At 41.0% G+C, this 18,347-nt stretch overlaps 1 protein-coding gene across 1 annotated transcript; it reads right to left on the bottom strand.

Annotated features, from left to right (window-relative positions):
* Positions 1-746: 746 nt before the first annotated feature.
* Positions 747-9,767, bottom strand: LOC100657008 (replication factor C subunit 5-like). The gene is given in 3 exon segments (XM_064279735.1): positions 747-1,661; positions 8,742-8,798; positions 9,675-9,767. Coding segments are annotated over 3 exon segments (1,065 nt in total).
* Positions 9,768-18,347: the final 8,580 nt, after the last annotated feature.

The following is an 18,347-nucleotide window of genomic DNA, read 5'->3' as shown; positions in this document are numbered from 1 at the left end:
ATATAAAAATTTAAGCAATACTGAAGGGTTGTTGTTGTTGGGTGCTGTCAAGTCAGCTCCAACTCATAGCAACCCTATAGGACAGAGCAGAACTGCCCCATAGGTTTTCCAAGGAGTGGCTGGTGGATTCGAACTGTTGACCTTTTTGTTAGCAGACAAGCTCTTAACCACTGCGCTACCAGGGTTCCTTTTTTTTTTTTTAACCTACAGTCCACACCACAACTAGGAAGCTGCTGGTAACTCTCTACTTCAAGAGGAGAAATAAAAAGTCCAGTTTTTAAAATAAGAGAATTGAGTCTGTTTTATAAGAATATAATGCTCTTAGCCAGAAATCCATCAATACCCGTTTAAAGTAGATATGTAAACTTAATTTTGGAGATCTTCTGTTTATCTAGAGTTGAAAGACACCTGGACTATGTTAGATTTGAAAGTTTCCTGTCATGTCATCCAAGCAACATATGAGTAGAAGCCTTAAGGCTGACAAGTTTTATTTCCTCCTGTAAAAGACAAATGGGCAATGCAGTAAGATAGTTGTACACTAAAACTGTTTTGTAAATTCCTCCTCCAAACTGCCACAAATGCAGTACTTCTTGATGCCTGCTCACCCAGGCCTGGAATGGAGTTTTCCAACACTTTGGGTGACTGTGGCTTTATCACTCCAGCCCAGGGCAACAGGTTGTCCTCTGAGTCCTCTGGTCTCTGGTCACTGCTGGGTACTAAGAATTGTAGCTAACAAGCCCTGCCATCTAGGCCTGTGCAATGATCAGGTCTCTGCTGACTATAAAAGCGGCAATGAGGGAACTCAGATGAATCTTCTCAATGATGCCAAGAGAAAATCTGTACTCAATGTCTGCCATTTTGGGCAACAAATGTATTCTAACTGAAGATGGAAAGTCGACTCTGTGCACCAACAAGTGCAATGCCAACCCTTTCAGCATTTACAACTCCAGAATATTTCTATGGGCTGTGGTGAAGTTTTGATTCAATATCCAGTCTAGGATGTTGGTGATGTCTGACCTGAGCAGGCGCCCCGTGCAGGTGTAGACAGTCCTCCCTGTCGCCTTCCGAAAGGCAGTATTGGTGCTCTGTAAAATGTTCAGAGCCTTTCTCATATCTCCACTGGAAAGAGTTACAAGTGCTTTCATCTCATCTTCACTTATATCAGCTTTCTCTTCTTCCATGACATGTTCCAAATATGGGACCATCAGTTCAGGAGTCAGTGGACCAAATTGGAACCTCATACACAGTGACCACAAGGCAGGAATGATCTCCAACAGATAGTTACAGATGAGGCAAAATCTGGTATTTTCAGTAAATTTCTCAATCAATCTCCTCAGGGCATTCTGGGTGTCTTGAGTCATGGCATCATCTTCATCCAATATCACTAGTTTAAAGCCTTTCTTAAATATTGTCCTTGTGCTAGCAAAGCTCGGGATTGGTCTCCTAGTGATGTCTATTCCTCGATCGTCTGAAGTATTCAGCTCCAAGACTATGGAACAGAATTCTTTATCTTTGTAGAGCTGTTTAGCACAAGCTAGGTTGGTGGATGTCTTCCCTGTCCCAGGAGGACCATAGAGAAGCAGATGTGGCAGTTGGTCCTCACTGATAAATTTCTGAATGGTACTCAAAATTTCCTGATGAGAAATGAGATTATTTAATGTCTGTGGCCATCGCGGGCTGCTGTTGCTGCTTTAGTGCTGAGGTCCCCATGGTGAGGAGATGGGGGTGACCGAATCTACTAGGATAGTAGCATTCCCCAGGCACCAGCAGAGAGCAGCTGTGATCTGTCACCAGACCCTCTCACTTAGAGTTTGGGCAAAGGGTAGTCAATATCAAACCCATTACCTGGTAATGTAATGAAAAAGACCGTGTGTTTCCTTGATTTTTGTTTCAAGAGGTCTCGTAGCTACAAGGTAAAGAATACTGAATATACCATGGGCTGCCAGAAAAATGAACAAATGTGTTTTGGAAGAAGTACAGCCAGAATGCTCCTTAGAAGCAAGGATGGCAAGGCTTGGTCTCCTATACTTTGCACATATTATCAGGAGGGACCAGTCCCTGTAGAAGGACATCAACCTAGGTAAAGTAGAGGGTAAGTGAAAAAGAGGAAGACCCTCAACGAGATGGATTGACACAGTGGCTGCAACAATGGGCTCAAACATAGCAACAATTGTGAGGATGGTGCAGAACCAGACCGTGTTTCATTCTGTTGTACGTAGGGTCGCTATGAGTTGGAACCAACTCGATGGCACCTAACAACAACAATAACAAAAAAAATTTTTTTACAACATAGCTGCAAATAAGGAAAGGCCAGTTTTCAGGAATTACTTTTTTTTTTATTGCTAATTTAGTAACCATTAAGTACCTTGTCACCATGGAAAGTTGTATTCATTAAGTAAAAAATTATTTAAGCTTCTGTGAAATCTCCAGTCCTTGGGAGTGTTTTTTCTTCTTTTTCTTCATGCACAGAGACTCATGCGCCCCTGATTTGCAAATTGTTTATTAAATCATCAAACCAAAACCAAACCTGTTGCCGTTGAGTTGATTTCGACTCATAATGACCCTATCGGACAGAGTAGAACTGCCCCACAGGGTTTCCAAGTTGCAGTTGGGGGATTCGAACTGCCGACATTTTGGTTAGCAGCCAGTAGTTCACCATAGCTCTTAACCACTGTGACATCAGGGCTCCTACTAAATCATAAAATCAGAAAGCCAAACCCATTGCCATTGCCGATTCTGACTCATAGTGACCCTATAGGACAGAGTAGAACTGCCCCGTAGGGTTTCCAAGGAGCTGCCAGTGGATTTGAACTGCCAGTGTTCTGGTTAGCAGCTGAGCTCTTAACCACTTCATCACCAGGGTTCCTACTAAATCATAGAGCAATCAAATATTGTGTTACTGTTTTGAGCTAATTCAAAAGTTTTTTTAAAAGCAATTGTAACTAGGCCACTTTGAGCCACTTGTTTTTAGAAACAAAATGATCTCCCTGCATGCTTATAGATTAACTGCTCAAAATAAATCCTTTTTTAATTTCCTTGGGTTTCAATTATTTTTAATAGTTGTCTTAAACACTTCATAAAATCTGTTATTCTCTGGAAATACATATGCAAATAATGAATAAATATATGAAAAGATGTCCACCATCATAGGCATCCGGGAAATGCAAATTAAAATCACAATGAAATACCATTACACATTCACCAGAGTGGATTAAAAAAAAAAAAAACTGACACCAAGTGTTGGTGTGCTACTAGACTGTCATACACTACTGGTGGGGAGTATAAATTGGTGTAAGCACATTAGAAAATTATTTGGCGACTAAAGTTAAACAAGCCCTGGTGGCGCAGTGGTTAATAGCTCAGCTGCTAACAAAAAGGTCGGCAGCTTGAATCCACCAGCCGCTCCTAGTAAGCCCTGTGGGGCAGTTCTACTCTGTCCTATAGGGTCGCTATGAGTCACAGTCACCTTAATGGCAATGGTTTCGTTTTCATTTTAAAGTTAAACATGGTAAACATATATTTGCTTTCACCCAGAAATTCTGTAGCAGTGATTGGGTAGGGATAAGAAGGATAATTGGGTAGGGATAAGAAGGTAATGTTCTGAGTCGTTGTAACGATCTGTTAAAAATAGTCAAAACTCAAGGAAATTGAAACATGAGATTTCTTCTGAGCAGTTATTTTATATGCCTATAGGGAGACCATTCTGATTAAAAAAAAAAAAAGCAAATGGCTGGAAGTGAGCTAGTTACAATGAGGCTTAAAAGAGAAGGGGGTAAAGAGAATAGAAGATCAACCATTGGCTAATCTTAACATGTTTGATTGAACCCTGCTCTCTCCCTTTTACTGAGATCAACTGATATCAGATTAGGGGGTGGTCTCAGGCCTGGCAGCTAAAAATTTGGCCCTCCACCCACCTGCGGCCATGGTACCTTTTGAAATTTAAATTAAGTAAGCCTAGAGTCTTTTTCCTTAAATCTTGAGGTAATGGTTTTACTATTGACTGCTCTCCAACAGGAAAAAGAGTCAATTAACAACTTCGGGGGGGGGGCGGGGGAGGAGGGAAGGCCATTAAAGCTATAAAACCAAAAAACCAAACCCGGTGCCATCAAGTCTATTCCGACTCATAGCAACCCTATAGGACAGAGTAGAACCGCCCCATAGAGTTTCCAAGGAGCGCCTGGTGGATTCGAACTGCCGACCTTTTGGTTAGCAGCCATAGCACTTAACCACTACACCACCAGGGTTTCCCATTGAAGCTGTAACCCAGTGCTGAGGCAGTATTAATTTTGGGTCAGGAATTTTTAGGTTCGTGGATAAGAAAAGTCTCTTGAAATAAAAGTAAAGTATTTTTAATAAGAAAAAATTTATTTCACGAGCCAATAAAATCTACTTTTCACACCAGCTGAATGAAGAAATTCAATTCCAACTCAAATCTATTCCACTTCTGTTCTAATTCTGACACCAATTGCTCACGCAGTACTTCTGTTACCAGAGAATAGCTCTGGTCTTGTCTTCTGTGTAGGAAAGAATTCAAACACTGAGACAAATAGTGCCAAGTGAGCAGAGGTTTATTAGCTAGCAGAGGGTTAGTAGCGAAAGCACACTTGACTAGGGAGCGTCAAGCAGGCTACTCAGATATAGAGAGAGCCAGAGAGCCCTGATAGTCATTTTCTTAGGGTTTTATACCCTTCTTGTCTCTTATTTCTCCCTGTTAATGTTTAACAGCTAAGTCAGGGACCCCTATCGAGATTACTTCTTCGGCTTAACATTTAATTAGCAAGTTAGGGACCTTGGTACCATTTCCTTGGCTTAAGGTTTACCATTTCCTTGGCTTAAGGTTTACCATTTCCTTGACTTAACGTTTAATGACGTAGGGACCATCTTATTGAGGAATGTCACCACCCCCTGCCTCTTCTTCCTCTTGAATGTAACCTCTCCCCCTGCCCTTACATTTTTTCCTCTAATCTTAACCACCACAGCTAGCTCTGATCTCATAAATTAAAGGACACAGTCTTTCAGACTCCAAGTCTGCCCAAGACTTCAGATGACAACTGTAAGCTTAGGGGTCTCTGGGTCCCTGCACGTCTGACCTGCTGGCTACAAACTGGGGGATTTCACACCACCCTCTCAGGATGCCAGCCATAAGCTCAGAAATCCCCAAGGCCCCCCTTCACTTCTGAACTGCTGGCCCCCACTATTTCCTCAGGTTTGATAATTTGCTAGAATGGCTCACAGAATTCGTGGAAAATGCAATACACCTACTACTCCCTTATCAACTATCTTGTTATCTGACATTTTGCAATTATGACAATAGCAAAAAATCTACTTTCCAGCTATTTTGTGCATTAACAACTTATGTATGGCAGTAACAAATGACAAGGTGTGGGGCCAGAATAATGCTGGCCGTGATGGTTAAGGTTGTGTGTCAACTTGTGATTTAGGATTATAATAAGAAATTTGCAAATTGTTCAGGAATCAGACATACCAGAAGAGCTGATCAAACTGGTTTGGTTGTTGGATTGAGCTGGCTAAGGATGAAAGGTCTTTTTAAGTCAAAGATTGATTCTTTGAGGCAAAACACCAGTAGTTTTAAGCAAAACAGCAGAAATTTTTGGCAAAACATTTTGTGATTAGCATGGGGTTGAGAGAAAAGAGAAATACAGCCCTTAAGAACATAGATATCATTGGTTAAAAGGCCACCAATCCAGAGAGGTTTGTTTATAAAATAACCTATGCATTGATAAATCCCGTTCTCATCAGGATGAAGCAAAATTGTATCCAATAGTGATTTTACTGCTATCTTTCTCCTGGTAAAACGGTATAAATTATATAATTGGCAGACTCAGTTTGATCTTGAGTCAGTCAGCTGTGTCCCCCACTCAAGTGATTTGTGGTGTTTGTCTCTGAAAAAAGGATTTTTCCTTTTTCATGCAAATAACTTGTCCTCTATTTTATTCTAGAGCAGTAATGGTGTAGCTGGCAGGATTTCGGAACCAGCTTCTTCTACAAAACCCCAAAGAGACCTGGACGGCAAAAGACGCTGAAGCTGTCAACTAATAGGTTCTTGTCAAGCAGACTAGCAAATTGAAGTCAGCCAGACACAAGGTGACCTAAGGCTGCCAGCATTCTGAACCAGGGCAGATGTACTCTTTTTATAGGGAGTAACGGAACAGTGAGGGGAGGATCTTCAGCCTTGCGACATGTGTGCAGTCAGCATAATTTTAGTGAATGAGTTTTTTGCGCACGGCTCTAAAATATGGTGCACAGCCCTGAAAAATGGTGATGGCTTGCTACTGCCAACCTGGAAGGTCATATGTGGGTAGATTAGCAGTCAGTGCGCCTCTTGCCAGGGGAGGAGACGAATCCTGGAGATCGGGCAAATCAGGTGAAGTGCTGTTAAATTTGTAACAAAAATGTAGCAAGAGTAGACTTTTCTGAAAAACAACCCTTTCATGACTGCCTGCTTCAACGCCACTACGCTTCTGGTCTGTTGAACCGTTTCACGCATCCATTTGGGAAGTTCTGGCATGGTTAAGTGGTCTCAGAAAAAGAGCCTTTGTTTTTTATAACCGAAAGTAATAGAAAGAGTAGAAGAAAAATTCTTGTTCGGATTTCTTTGTGGGTTTTTTTCCCCCCTTTGGTTGAAATTGATTCATTTGCTACTCAGATGACTTGCAGACGAAAGAATCCTTAAGGTGTCCATGTCTCTAAACTCAGAGTTAAGCTAAGGGCATTATCTAGTGGCCTTTTTGAGAACTGCAGTCTGATAAAATTTAAGTGGAGATCACGGGAAATACTGGTAGCAAGCTGAAAGCCCCCCTCCCAGACTCCTGCGAGCTTATATGCTTCATAATTTTGGCCCTGCTACCATAAAAAAAAAAAGTTCAGTTTTACCATTCAGTACTTTTTTTTTTTTTTTTTTTACCATTCAGTACTTAGAACAATGGCATGAAATTACGAAGGACTGAGAGGTGGAGCCATGGCCCGGTGGAGGAGCTTTGAATTACACAGTTTGTAAAAATACAAATTGGTATGAACATAGACAGTCAGCCTCAATAGGAAATATTTTTAATTGGTATTTTGAGACTTCTCACTGACCACATAATGCTAAATTTGCCTCTATCTATATAAGAGAAAATTTCTAAATAAGCTCAGCAATTTCAGGAAATACAGAAGGGACAACGTCCCCTTTATCAATCAAAAGGAAGGAGTGAGGTAGTTGCTTCTTGTTTTCCAGATTTATCTTCTTCAAATCACAATCTTTTGTTCAAATTATCTTTTTCCAATGCAGAATCTTTAGACGCAAGTTCTGCTGCCCCTATTACTACAATGCCATTAGTGGCTAGACAACCTAGGGTGGGAGGTGGGCACCCGGAAGTCACCTGTTACGGATTGAATTGTGTCCCCCTAAAATGTGTGTCAACTTGGCTAGGCCATGATTCCCAGTAGTGTGTGGTTGTCCTCCATTTTGTAATCTTGTTACCGCAAATCGCGGGTTCAAGCTGCCTGTCACAAAGCTAATACTGAGATAGGAGGAGGTAAGCAGTAAGAGGGCTTTACTGAATACCAGTGTTCAAGAGACGGAGGGGGTTAAATTTCTCCCAAATTCTGTCTACCCTAAAGGGTTGATGGGAGGGTTTTATATGGGGGAGATCAGGGTTATCTAATGTTTTGAGCACATAGTCCACAGATGGTCTTATATGTCACAAAACAACTACAAAAAACTCTTTATTAAACTAAAGATATGCATATCAGGTATCCGGACTCTAATCAGTATGTTTGTAACAGGCTGAAAAACTCACATAAAACTCTCTGGGCTAGTGGAACTGTTTTGCCAAGTCCACTGTGGCTGAGATAGGGAGCAAGAAAGAAAGTTGCAGATTAAAAATGCCAGAGAGCTTTCCTATCGGTTTTGCAGGCTGAAGGCCATTTCTCAAGAGAACAAAAAAGAAGAAAGACCAAGGCCACAGGAGCTGAGATAGCTCCACACCCCTTTGGAAGAGACTGGTGCAGCTGGTGCAATAAAAAAAATGTTTAGAGATTACTTAGAGCATCCTTATGGCATTAGTCATGTCAAGCTCTCAGTCACCTATTCTGAACAGAGGAAAACGTGTTGTAAGGTATTAGGGTGTTTGTTATGTTTAAGAGTGGAACAGGCTGCTCAGCTATATTTTGAACAGAACCTGCACCATTTTCCAAGGACTAGAGATTAATCACAGCTTATACAGCTATACTAAAACGAATGAGAAAATATATTCTCTCTAATACTAAAACACTAAAGAAAATGCATTTTCGCTACTTCAATCTGATGTAATTATCCTATGTGTCGTAAATCCCAACCTCTGTGATGTAAATGAGACAGGATCAGAGGCAGTATGCAATCTACAGGATCGGATTATATTTTGAGCCAATCTTTTATGAGATGTAAAAGACAGAAGCAAGGAGAGAGAAGAGGGACCTCTTACCACCAAGAAACAAGAGCCAGGAGTGGAACATGTCCTTTGGAGAAGGACTGAGAAACTCCTAGACCCAGGGGAAGATTGATGACAAGGACCTTCCTTGTCCTTGTCATCAATCTTGTCCAGAGGAAGACAGAGAGAAAGCCTTCCCCTGGAGCTAGCACCATGATTTCAGACTTCTAGCCTCCTAAACTGTGAAAGCATAAACTTCTATTTGCTAAAATCTTCCCACTTGGGTATTTCTTTTATAGCAGCATTAAATAAGACATCACCTTTTCTCACTGGTCCAAGGGTGAACTTCTTGCCATTGTAAAAGAATTTCCTGACCCCCGAGAATATCTGCAAAAATTTATACATAAGTTTAGAATATTAACTGAAACTTATGAACCAGGTTTGGTAGACCTGTGTAGTTTATTAACTATGTTTTGGGGACCAGGAGATGCCCTTAGGCAGATGGAAGAGGCTAAGTGGAAAGATTCAGAACAATCTGTGTCCATTCCCATTGGAGCATTGGGAAAAGAAATTAGAACAGAAATTAAGGCCTTGGTTAAAAGTCTGACTGACACCTTTCCTGTTGTGTTCTCATCAAAGATTAATTGGACAAAGGTGCAGACTTGTACCCAAGAAAAGGATTAAAATGTTTATAATTACTGTGATAGACTAGCTAAATTATTTTTAGAACATTCAGGGTTAAAATTAGAAGACCAAAGAACAAAGGTCACTTTTAAGTTTCTCTTCAAAGGAGGGTTGAATCCTGGATTAGCAGATTTGTTAAAAAGACATCAGCTTAATTGGGAGAGTGTTGATACTTCTGAATTAACTACTGTGGCCTATAAATTAGCTCAAACCATGAGAAAAAAGGCTAAGGAAGCTGAGCGAAGAGCTAAAGAGAAAAAAGATAAGCTGATGGCTTTACAACTATAGCAATTACAACATGCTGGTCAAGATCCTCAACCAATGACCAAATCGGGAATTCACAACTCAAATGGCCCAAATGGCACAGTAGTCTGCAGTTATTTTAAAAAAAAAAAAACCCTGGTCATTTTAAGGGGCCCTTTTTTTTAAGTTAAAGAACAAAATGTGAGCTTTTCCATCAGCTCTGCTTCTACCTAAGACCCAATGACTAGGTCCCAGGGAGATCTTAGAGGCTTTGTCAGTGGTACCACTCACCCATCAAGGTGAGGCAACACTTCAAGTGAATGAGGAGCCTTGCACTTTCTTGGTGGACGTGGGGGCAAGCCTGTCTGCAATAAATCCCACAAGTTTGCAGAAGCCTTTTCCCCTTAGTATCCGAACATCTAAGGTCATGGGAGTCTCAAATCAAGAACAGGTTTTACCTCATACCTTATCTCTATTTCTTTAGGTCCAGTTCAAGATTTCCATTCATTTCTTTCAAGTCAAGTTACCTTCATTAATTTATTAGTCGGGGACTTTTTATCAAAATGGAGGTATCATGTACAATATACTGAAGGAGGAAAAATTCTATCGACTTTCCCGAATCCCAAAGGGAACTCAGAAGAACCCCTACCTGAGGTTGTAGAAACCTGTACTTGCTTCAAGGGCTTATGGTAACAGAGGAAAGGACAGAAGAAGAAAACAGGGAGGGAGGGAAAACTCTAGATCAAGTTCCTTCCCGACTGTGGGCTACCTCTTCCACCGATGTGGGACAGGAGCTGTCAATTGAAATCATTAAGGTACAGATAGATGCTTGTAAGCCTTTGCCTAGGGTAACTCAGTACCCATTAAAATCAAACACTAAGATAGAATTAGAGTCTGTTACTCAAGAATTTCTAGATAAAGGACTCATTATTCCATACACTAGTCCTTGGAACACTCCTGTGTTTCTTGTCAGAAAGCCTAACAATCAGAAATGGAGATTTGTACAAGACTTAGAGCCATTAATCAAGCAGTAGTTCCTCAGTTCCCATAGTCCCTTATGTTATTGTAGATGGATCTTATTTAAAGCCCGACGCCTAAAGTTGAATATGTATCAAGGAGGATATGCTATCGCCACCTCCGCAGAGGTTTTGGAGAGTGGTCCCTTACCAGAAGTGACAGCTGCTCAACAGGCTGAGCCGATAGCTTTAACCAGGGCCTGGCAGATGGGATCCAGACAACTGATTGCAATATGTACAAATTCAAGGTGTGGCTTTTATTGGGGTCACTTTTGGAACGCTATGGATCAGGTTGTTAGAAGTTGAGCTGTTTTTTCAGAATTAAATCCGGAACACACTTATCAACCACCTCCAGGAAGATATCCCTTTTTCGACTGGTCCCATATTAGAATGGCAAATGGATTTCATACAACTGACTCCTTCCCATGGATATAAATGTGTTTTAGTAATGATATGCAGGTACTCTCATCAGGTTCAAGCTTTCTCTTACAGAAATACCATTGCAACCTTTGTAGATTAAAAAAAAAAAAAAAAAAAACTTATAGAAAACATTCTTCCCACTCGGGGAAGCCCAGCCCTGCTGTGTAGTGATCAGGGTTCTCATCTCACAGAGCAAGTAATCTCTGCCATATATCGAATTTTTCCATTCCTTCAGCGACTACATCATCCCTACCATCCTCAATCATCAAGGTTGATGGAATGAATAAATGGAATTCTAAAAACACAATAGGTTGGGCAAGCTGGCTGCATCCTTAGGGCTGACATGGCTTCAGGTACTACCTATAGTTTTAATAAATCTTTGTTCCACTCCTTTTGGACCACATAAACTTATTCCTTTTGAGATTGTGACTGGGAAGCCAGTGATCCTTCCTTATGGAGCCTGTATCACTGACTCTAGCCTAATTGCTTGTAATCTTCTTAAATATCATCAAGGGTTGATATATCATAATAGGGAGCATGCTTACTAAATACAATAAGCTTTTTCCACTGATAAACATTCAGAGAATCCAAGGTTCAGAAATCCTAAGCCTAGAAATTATGTATATTGGAGAAGGCATCAATTAAAAGATTCATTAGAACCAAGATGAAAGGGACTATGTCTAGTCTTGTTCACTAACAATTATGCTGCAAAGTTGCAAGGAGTCAAATGGTGGGTTCATTTGTCACAGCTTAAGAAGACAAAAGTTCCCAGCTGGGAAACAGAACCAGCAGACGAATTGAAACTGAAGTTCAAGCATCATCCTAAGACCCCAAACAACCGTCCTGCTCCAAATACAGAGAATCCTGCTGTGGAAACATGAGAGGAATCAAGAACTGACTCTGCCTCCAGCTGATCTTTTGGGTTTAACTTTTGCCTGTTTCCATTTATTACTCTTTTCATACATTAATTGGAAATAAAAAAAAAATACCTTAATCCACTCATTGGTGTGAAATTATTGGTATTGTGTGTCTGATTCTCGGGCCTATCATTTTGATTATTGGTTTATATCCTCTTTTTCATTTATCATCGTGTTAATTATTCAGGCAGTTTCATTTTTGTTACTAGTCATAAAAAAAACATAGATATTAGCAATTCTTGGAAGGAAAATGCCTTTGCTAGGTCATCTTAGTCTGAAGCCAGTGCTAGTAACCTTACAAGTTGCTGGATTCATCGCCAGAATTCTGGGTTGGTTGAAGAAAATTCTGATCCCTTAGCTTCCCTGGTTTCGAATTATCATATTATATCACCTCCCAGTATAAATGCTAACTCAGCCCTTAAGAGGGTTATAAGGGTAAAATTACGGAAGCCCACGTTAGTCATACACCACCAGTTCCTTGTTCAACTGTCATCCAACTTAGTTATTACAGCTGTGATACATTATTATTGAGGGGCATCCAGATTTACCCTGTAAAAAAGGAGAATGTCTTCAGACTCAGCGTGAGAGTACTCCCCACTACTATACTGACTGGTATGAAGGCTGTCTCAGATGCGTAGCCACTAATCAGCACTACACTTCTGTGACAATGAACGTTTACATAATTATTGACAGCAAGAACTGCTTTTCAGACGCCTATGCATATGTGATAATCGTATACTTGAAACTTGGTTAACACGTGCTAATTTTTCTATTCTGTACCCCCATTCTAATCAAGTGGAACATACCCCATATGGACATACCTTTTTTACGTGGGGGTTCAAATTACACTCATATCCATGATCCTTTTCCTAAATACAATTCTTATACCTGGGATATTCCTTATATTGACGGAGGGTGTATGAGGGGACAGTGTACCTTGGGATCTCTAGGACTGCCCCTAGACATTCATAGCTATACAGATAGCTTACAGTGACCAGTAAACTAAAAGTAACAAACCTAGTGAAAAGAGAAACAGTAGATAATCCTGTAGTAGAACATGCATGGTGTTGTTGTTAGGTGCCATAGATTTGGTTCCAACTCATAACCACCCTACGTACAACAGAACGAAACACTGCCCAGTCCTGTGCCATGCTCACAATCGTTGTTATGCTTGAGCCCATTGTTGCAGCCACTGTGTCAATCCATATCATTGAGGGTCTTCCTCTTTTTCATTGACCTGTACTTTACCAAGCATGATGTCCTTCTCCAGGGACTGATCCCTCCTGACAACATGTCCAAAGTATTTAAGATGCAGTCTCGCCATCCTTGCTTCTAAGGAACATTCTGACTGTACTTCTTCCAAGACAGATTTCTTTGTTCTTCTGCAGTCCATGGTATATTCGATACTCTTTGCCAACACCACAATTCAAAGACATCAGTTCTTCTGTCTTCCTTATTTACTGTCCAGCTTTTGCATGCATATGATGCAATTGAAAAATACCATGGCTTGGATCAGGCATACCCTAGTCTTCAAGGTGACGTCTTTGCTTTCCAACACTTTAAAGAGGCCTTTTGCACCGGATTTGCCCAATGCAACGTGTCTTTTGATTTCTTGACTGCTGCTTCCATGGATGTTGATTGTAGAGCCAAGTAGAATGCAATCCTTAACAACTTCAACTTTTGTCCATTTATCATGACGTTGCTTATTGGTCCAGTTGTGAGGATTTTTGTTTCTTTATGTTGAGGTGTAATCCATACTGAAGGCTGTGGTCTTTGATCTTCATTAGTAAGTGCTTCAAGTCCTCTTCACTTCCAGCAAGCGAGGTTGTGTCATCTGCATAACACAAGTTGTTAACGAGTCTTCCACCAATCCTGATGCCCCATTCTTTTTCGTATAGTCCAGCTTCTGAGATTATTTGCTCAGCACACACATTGAATAGGTATGGTGAAAGGCTCAACCCCGACGCAGTGGTTTCCTGACTTTAAATCACGCAATAATCTCTTGTTCTGTCCAAACAATTGCCTCTTGACCTATGTACAGGTTCCTTATGAGCACAAGTGTTCCAGAATTCCCAATCTTTGCAATGGTATCCATAATTTGTTATGATCCACACAGTTGAATGCCTTTGCATATCAATAAAACACAGGTAAACATCCTTCTGGTATTCTCTGCTTCCAGCCAAGATCCATCTGACAGCAGCAATGATATCCCTGGTTCCACGTCCTTTTCTGAATCCTGCCTGAATTTCTGGTAGTTCCCAGTTGACATACTGCTGCAGCCGCTTTTGAATAATCTTGAGCAAAATTTTACTTCCATGTGATATTAATGATACTGTTCGATAATTTTTGCATTTGGTTGGATCACCTTTCTTGGGAATCGGCATAAATATGGATCTCTTCCAGTCTGTTGGCCAGGTAGTTGTGTTCCAAATTTCTTGGCATAGATGAGCGAGAACTTCCAGTGCTGCGTCCATTTGTCGAAACATCTCAATTGATATTCCTTCAATTCCTGGAGGCTTGTTTTTCACCAGTGCCTTCAGTATAGCTTGCACTTCTTCTTTCAGTACCATCTATTCCCGATCATATGCTATCTCTTGAAATGGTTGAACATTGACCAATTCTTTTTGGTATAATGACTCTGTGTATTCCTTCCAACTTCTTGTGATGCTTCCTACATCATTTAATATTTTCCCCATAGGATCTTTCACTATTGCAACTTGAGGCTTGAAATTTTTCTTCAGTTCTTTCAGCTTGAGAAATGCTTTTGATTTTCTATCTCCAGGTCTTTGCACATGTCATTATAATACTTAACTTTTGTCTTCTCGAGCCACCCTTTGAAATCTTCTGTTCAGCTCTTTTGCATCATCATTTCTTCCTTTTGCTTTAGCTACTCGACAGTCAAGAGCAAGTTTCAGAGTCTCTTCTGACATCCATTTTGGTCTTTTCTTTCTTTCCTGTCTTTTTAATGAATTCTGGCTTTCTTCATGTATGATGTCCTTGATGTCATTCCACAACTAGCCTGGTCTTTGGTCATTAGTGTTCAGCGCATTAAAGATGGTTTTTAAATTCAGGTAGGATATACTCAAGGTCATAATTTGGCTCTCGTGGACTTGTTCTAATTTTCTTCAGTTTCGACTCGAACTTGTGTATGAGGAATTTATGGTCTGTTCCTGAGTCGGCCCCTGGCCTTGTTCTGACTGATGATATTGAGCTTTTCCATTGTCTCTTTCCAGAATTAGTCGATTTGATTCCTGTGTATTCCATCCAGTGAGGTCCACGAGTATAGTCACAGTTTATGTTGGTGAAAAAAGGTATTTGCAATGAAGAAGTTGTTGGTCTTGCAAAATTCTATCATGTGATCTCCAGCTTCGTTTCTATTACCAAGGCCATATTGTCCAACTACCGATCCTTCTTCTTTGCTTCCAACTTTCACATTCCAATCACCAGTAATTATCAATGCATCCTGATTGCATGTTCAACGTCAGGCTTCAGGAGTTGGTAAAGATCTTCAATTTCTTCATCTTTGGTCTTAGTGATTGGTGTGTGAATTTGAGTAGTAGTTGTATTAACTGGCCTTCCTTGTAGGCGTGTGGATATTATCCTATCACTGACAGCTTTGTACTTCAGGATAGATCTTGAAGTGTTCTTTTTGACGATGAATGCAATGCCATTCTTCTTCAAAATGTCATTCCCGGCATAGTAGACCATATGATTGTCTGATTCAAAATGGCCAGTACCAGTCCATTTCGGCTCACTAATGCGTAGGATATTGATGTTTATATGTTCCATTTCTTTTTTTTTTTAAATAATTTTTATTATGCTTTAAGTGAAAGTTTACAAATCAAGTCAGTCTGTCACACATACGCCTATATACACCTTACTACGTACTCCTATTTACTCTCCCCCTAATGAGTCAGCCCCCTCCCTCCTTCCAGTCTTTCCTTTCATGACCGTTTTGCCAGTTTCTAACCCTCTCTACCCTCCCATCTCCTCTGCAGACAGGAGATGCCAACACAGTCTCAAGTGTCCACCCGATACAAGTAGCTCACTCCTCATCAGCATCTCTCTCCTACCCATTGTCCAGTCCCTTCCATGTCTGATGAGTTGTCTTCGGGAATGGTTCCTGTCCTGGGTCAACAGAAGGTTTGGGGACCATGACGGCCAGGATTCCTCTAGTCTCAGTCAGACCATTAAGTCTGGTCTTTTTATGAGAATTTGGGGTCTGCATCCCACTATTCTCCTGTTCCCTCAGGGGTTCTCTCTTGTGTTCCCTGTCAGGGCAGTCATCGGTTGTGGCCGGGCACCATCTAGTTCTTCTGGTCTCAGGATGATGTAAGTCTCTGGTTCATGTGGCCCTTTCTGTCTCTTGGGCTCATAGTTATCATGTGACCATGGTGTTCTTCATTCTCCTTTGATCCAGGTGGGTTGAGACCAATTGTTGCATCTTAGATGGCTGCTTGTTAGCATTTAAGACCCCAGACGCCACACTTCAAAGCGGGATGCAGAATGTTTTCATAATAGAATTTATTTTGCCAATTGACTTTATAAGTTCCCTTAAGCCATAGTCCTCAAACCCCCACCCTTGCTCCACTGACCTTCGAAGCATTCAGTTTATCCCAGAAACTTCTTCGCTTTTGGTTCAGTCCAGTTGAGCTGACCTTCAGTGTATTGAGTATTACCCTTCCCTTCACCTAAAGTAGTTCTTATCTACTAACTAATCAGTAAATAACCCTCTCCCACCCTCCCTCCCGCCCCCACGCCGCCTCGTAACCACAAAAGTATGTGTTCTCATAGACCAATGGAACAGAATTGAGAACCCAGACATAGATCCATCCACGTATGAGCAGCTGATATTTGACAAAGGACCAGTGTCAATTAACTGGGGAAAAGATAGCCTTTTTAACAAATGGTGCTGGCATAACTGGATATCCATTTGCAAAAAAATGAAACAGGACCCATACCTCACACCATGCACAAAAACTAACTCCAAGTGGATCAAAGACCTAAACATAAAGACTAAAATGATAAAGATCATGGAAGAAAAAATTGGGACAACCCTAGGAGCCCTAATACAAGGTATAAACAGAATACAAAACATTCCCAAAAATGATGAAGAGAAACCCGATAACTGGGAGCTCCTAAAAATCAAACACCTATGCTCATCTAAAGACTTCACCAAAAGAGTAAAAAGACCACCTACAGATTGGGAAAGAATTTTCAGCTATGACATCTCCGACCAGCGCCTGATCTCTAAAATCTACATGATTCTGTCAAAACTCAACCACAAAAAGACAAACAACCCAATCAAGAAGTGGGCAAAGGATATGAACACACATTTCACTAAAGAAGATATTCAGGCAGCCAACAGATACATGAGAAAATGCTCTCGATCATTAGCCATTAGAGAAATGCAAATTAAAACTACCATGAGATTCCATCTCACACCAGCAAGGCTGGCATTAATCCAAAAAACACAAAATAATAAATGTTGGAGAGGCTGCGGAGAGATTGGAACTCTCATACACTGCTGGTGGGAATGTAAAATGGTACAACCACTTTGGAAATCCATCTGGCGTTATCTTAAACAGTTAGAAATAGAACTACCATACAACCCAGAAATCCCACTCCTAGGAATATACCCTAGAGATACAAGAGCCTTCATACAAACAGATATATGCACACCCATGTTTATTGCAGCTCTGTTTACAATAGCAAAAAGTTGGAAGCAACCAAGGTGTCCATCAACGGATGAATGGGTAAATAAATTGTGGTATATTCACACAATGGAATACTACGCATTGATAAAGAACAGTGACGAATCTGTGAAACATTTCATAACATGGAGGAACCTGGAAGGCATTATGCTGAGCGAAATTAGTCAGAGGCAAAAGGACAAATATTGTATAAGATCACTATTATAAGATCTTGAGTAACAGTAAACCTGAGAAGAACACATACTTTTGTGGTTACGAGGGGGGGAGGGAGGGAGGGTGGGAGAGGGTTTTTTATTGATTAATCAGTAGGTAAGAACTGCTTTAGGTGAAGGGAAAGACAACACTCAATACATGGAAGGTCAGCTCAATTGGACTGGACCAAAAGCAAAGAAGTTTCCGGGATAAAATGAATGCTTCAAAGGTCAGCGGAGCAAGCGTGGAGGTCTGGGGAACATGGTTTTCAGGGACTTCTAAGTCAATTGGCAAAATAATTCTATTATGAAATCATTCTGCATCCTACTTTGAAATGTGGCGTCTGGGGTCTTAAATGCTAACAAGCGGCCATCTAAGATGCAGCAATTGGTCTCAACCCACCTGGAGCAAAGGAAAATGAGGAACACCAAGCCCACATGGCAACTAAGAGCCCAAGAGACAGAAAGGGCCACATGAACCAGAGACCTACATCATCCTGAGACCAGAAGAACTAGTTGGTGCCCGGCCACAATCGATGACTGCCCTGACAGGGAGCAGAGCAGAGGACCCCTGAGGGAGCAGGAGATCAGTGGGATGCAGACCCCAAATTCTCATAAAAAGACCAAACTTAATGGTCTGACTGAGACTGGAGGAATCCCGGCGGCCATGCTCCCCAGACCTTCTGTTGACACAGGACAGGAACCATCCCTGAAGACAACTCATCAGAAATGAAAGGGACTGGTCAGCGGG

Source organism: Loxodonta africana, chromosome 2 (assembly GCF_030014295.1).
Source record: "Loxodonta africana isolate mLoxAfr1 chromosome 2, mLoxAfr1.hap2, whole genome shotgun sequence".
Taxonomy (NCBI): domain Eukaryota; kingdom Metazoa; phylum Chordata; class Mammalia; order Proboscidea; family Elephantidae; genus Loxodonta; species Loxodonta africana.
This window is presented reverse-complemented; position numbering and strand designations above follow the sequence as displayed.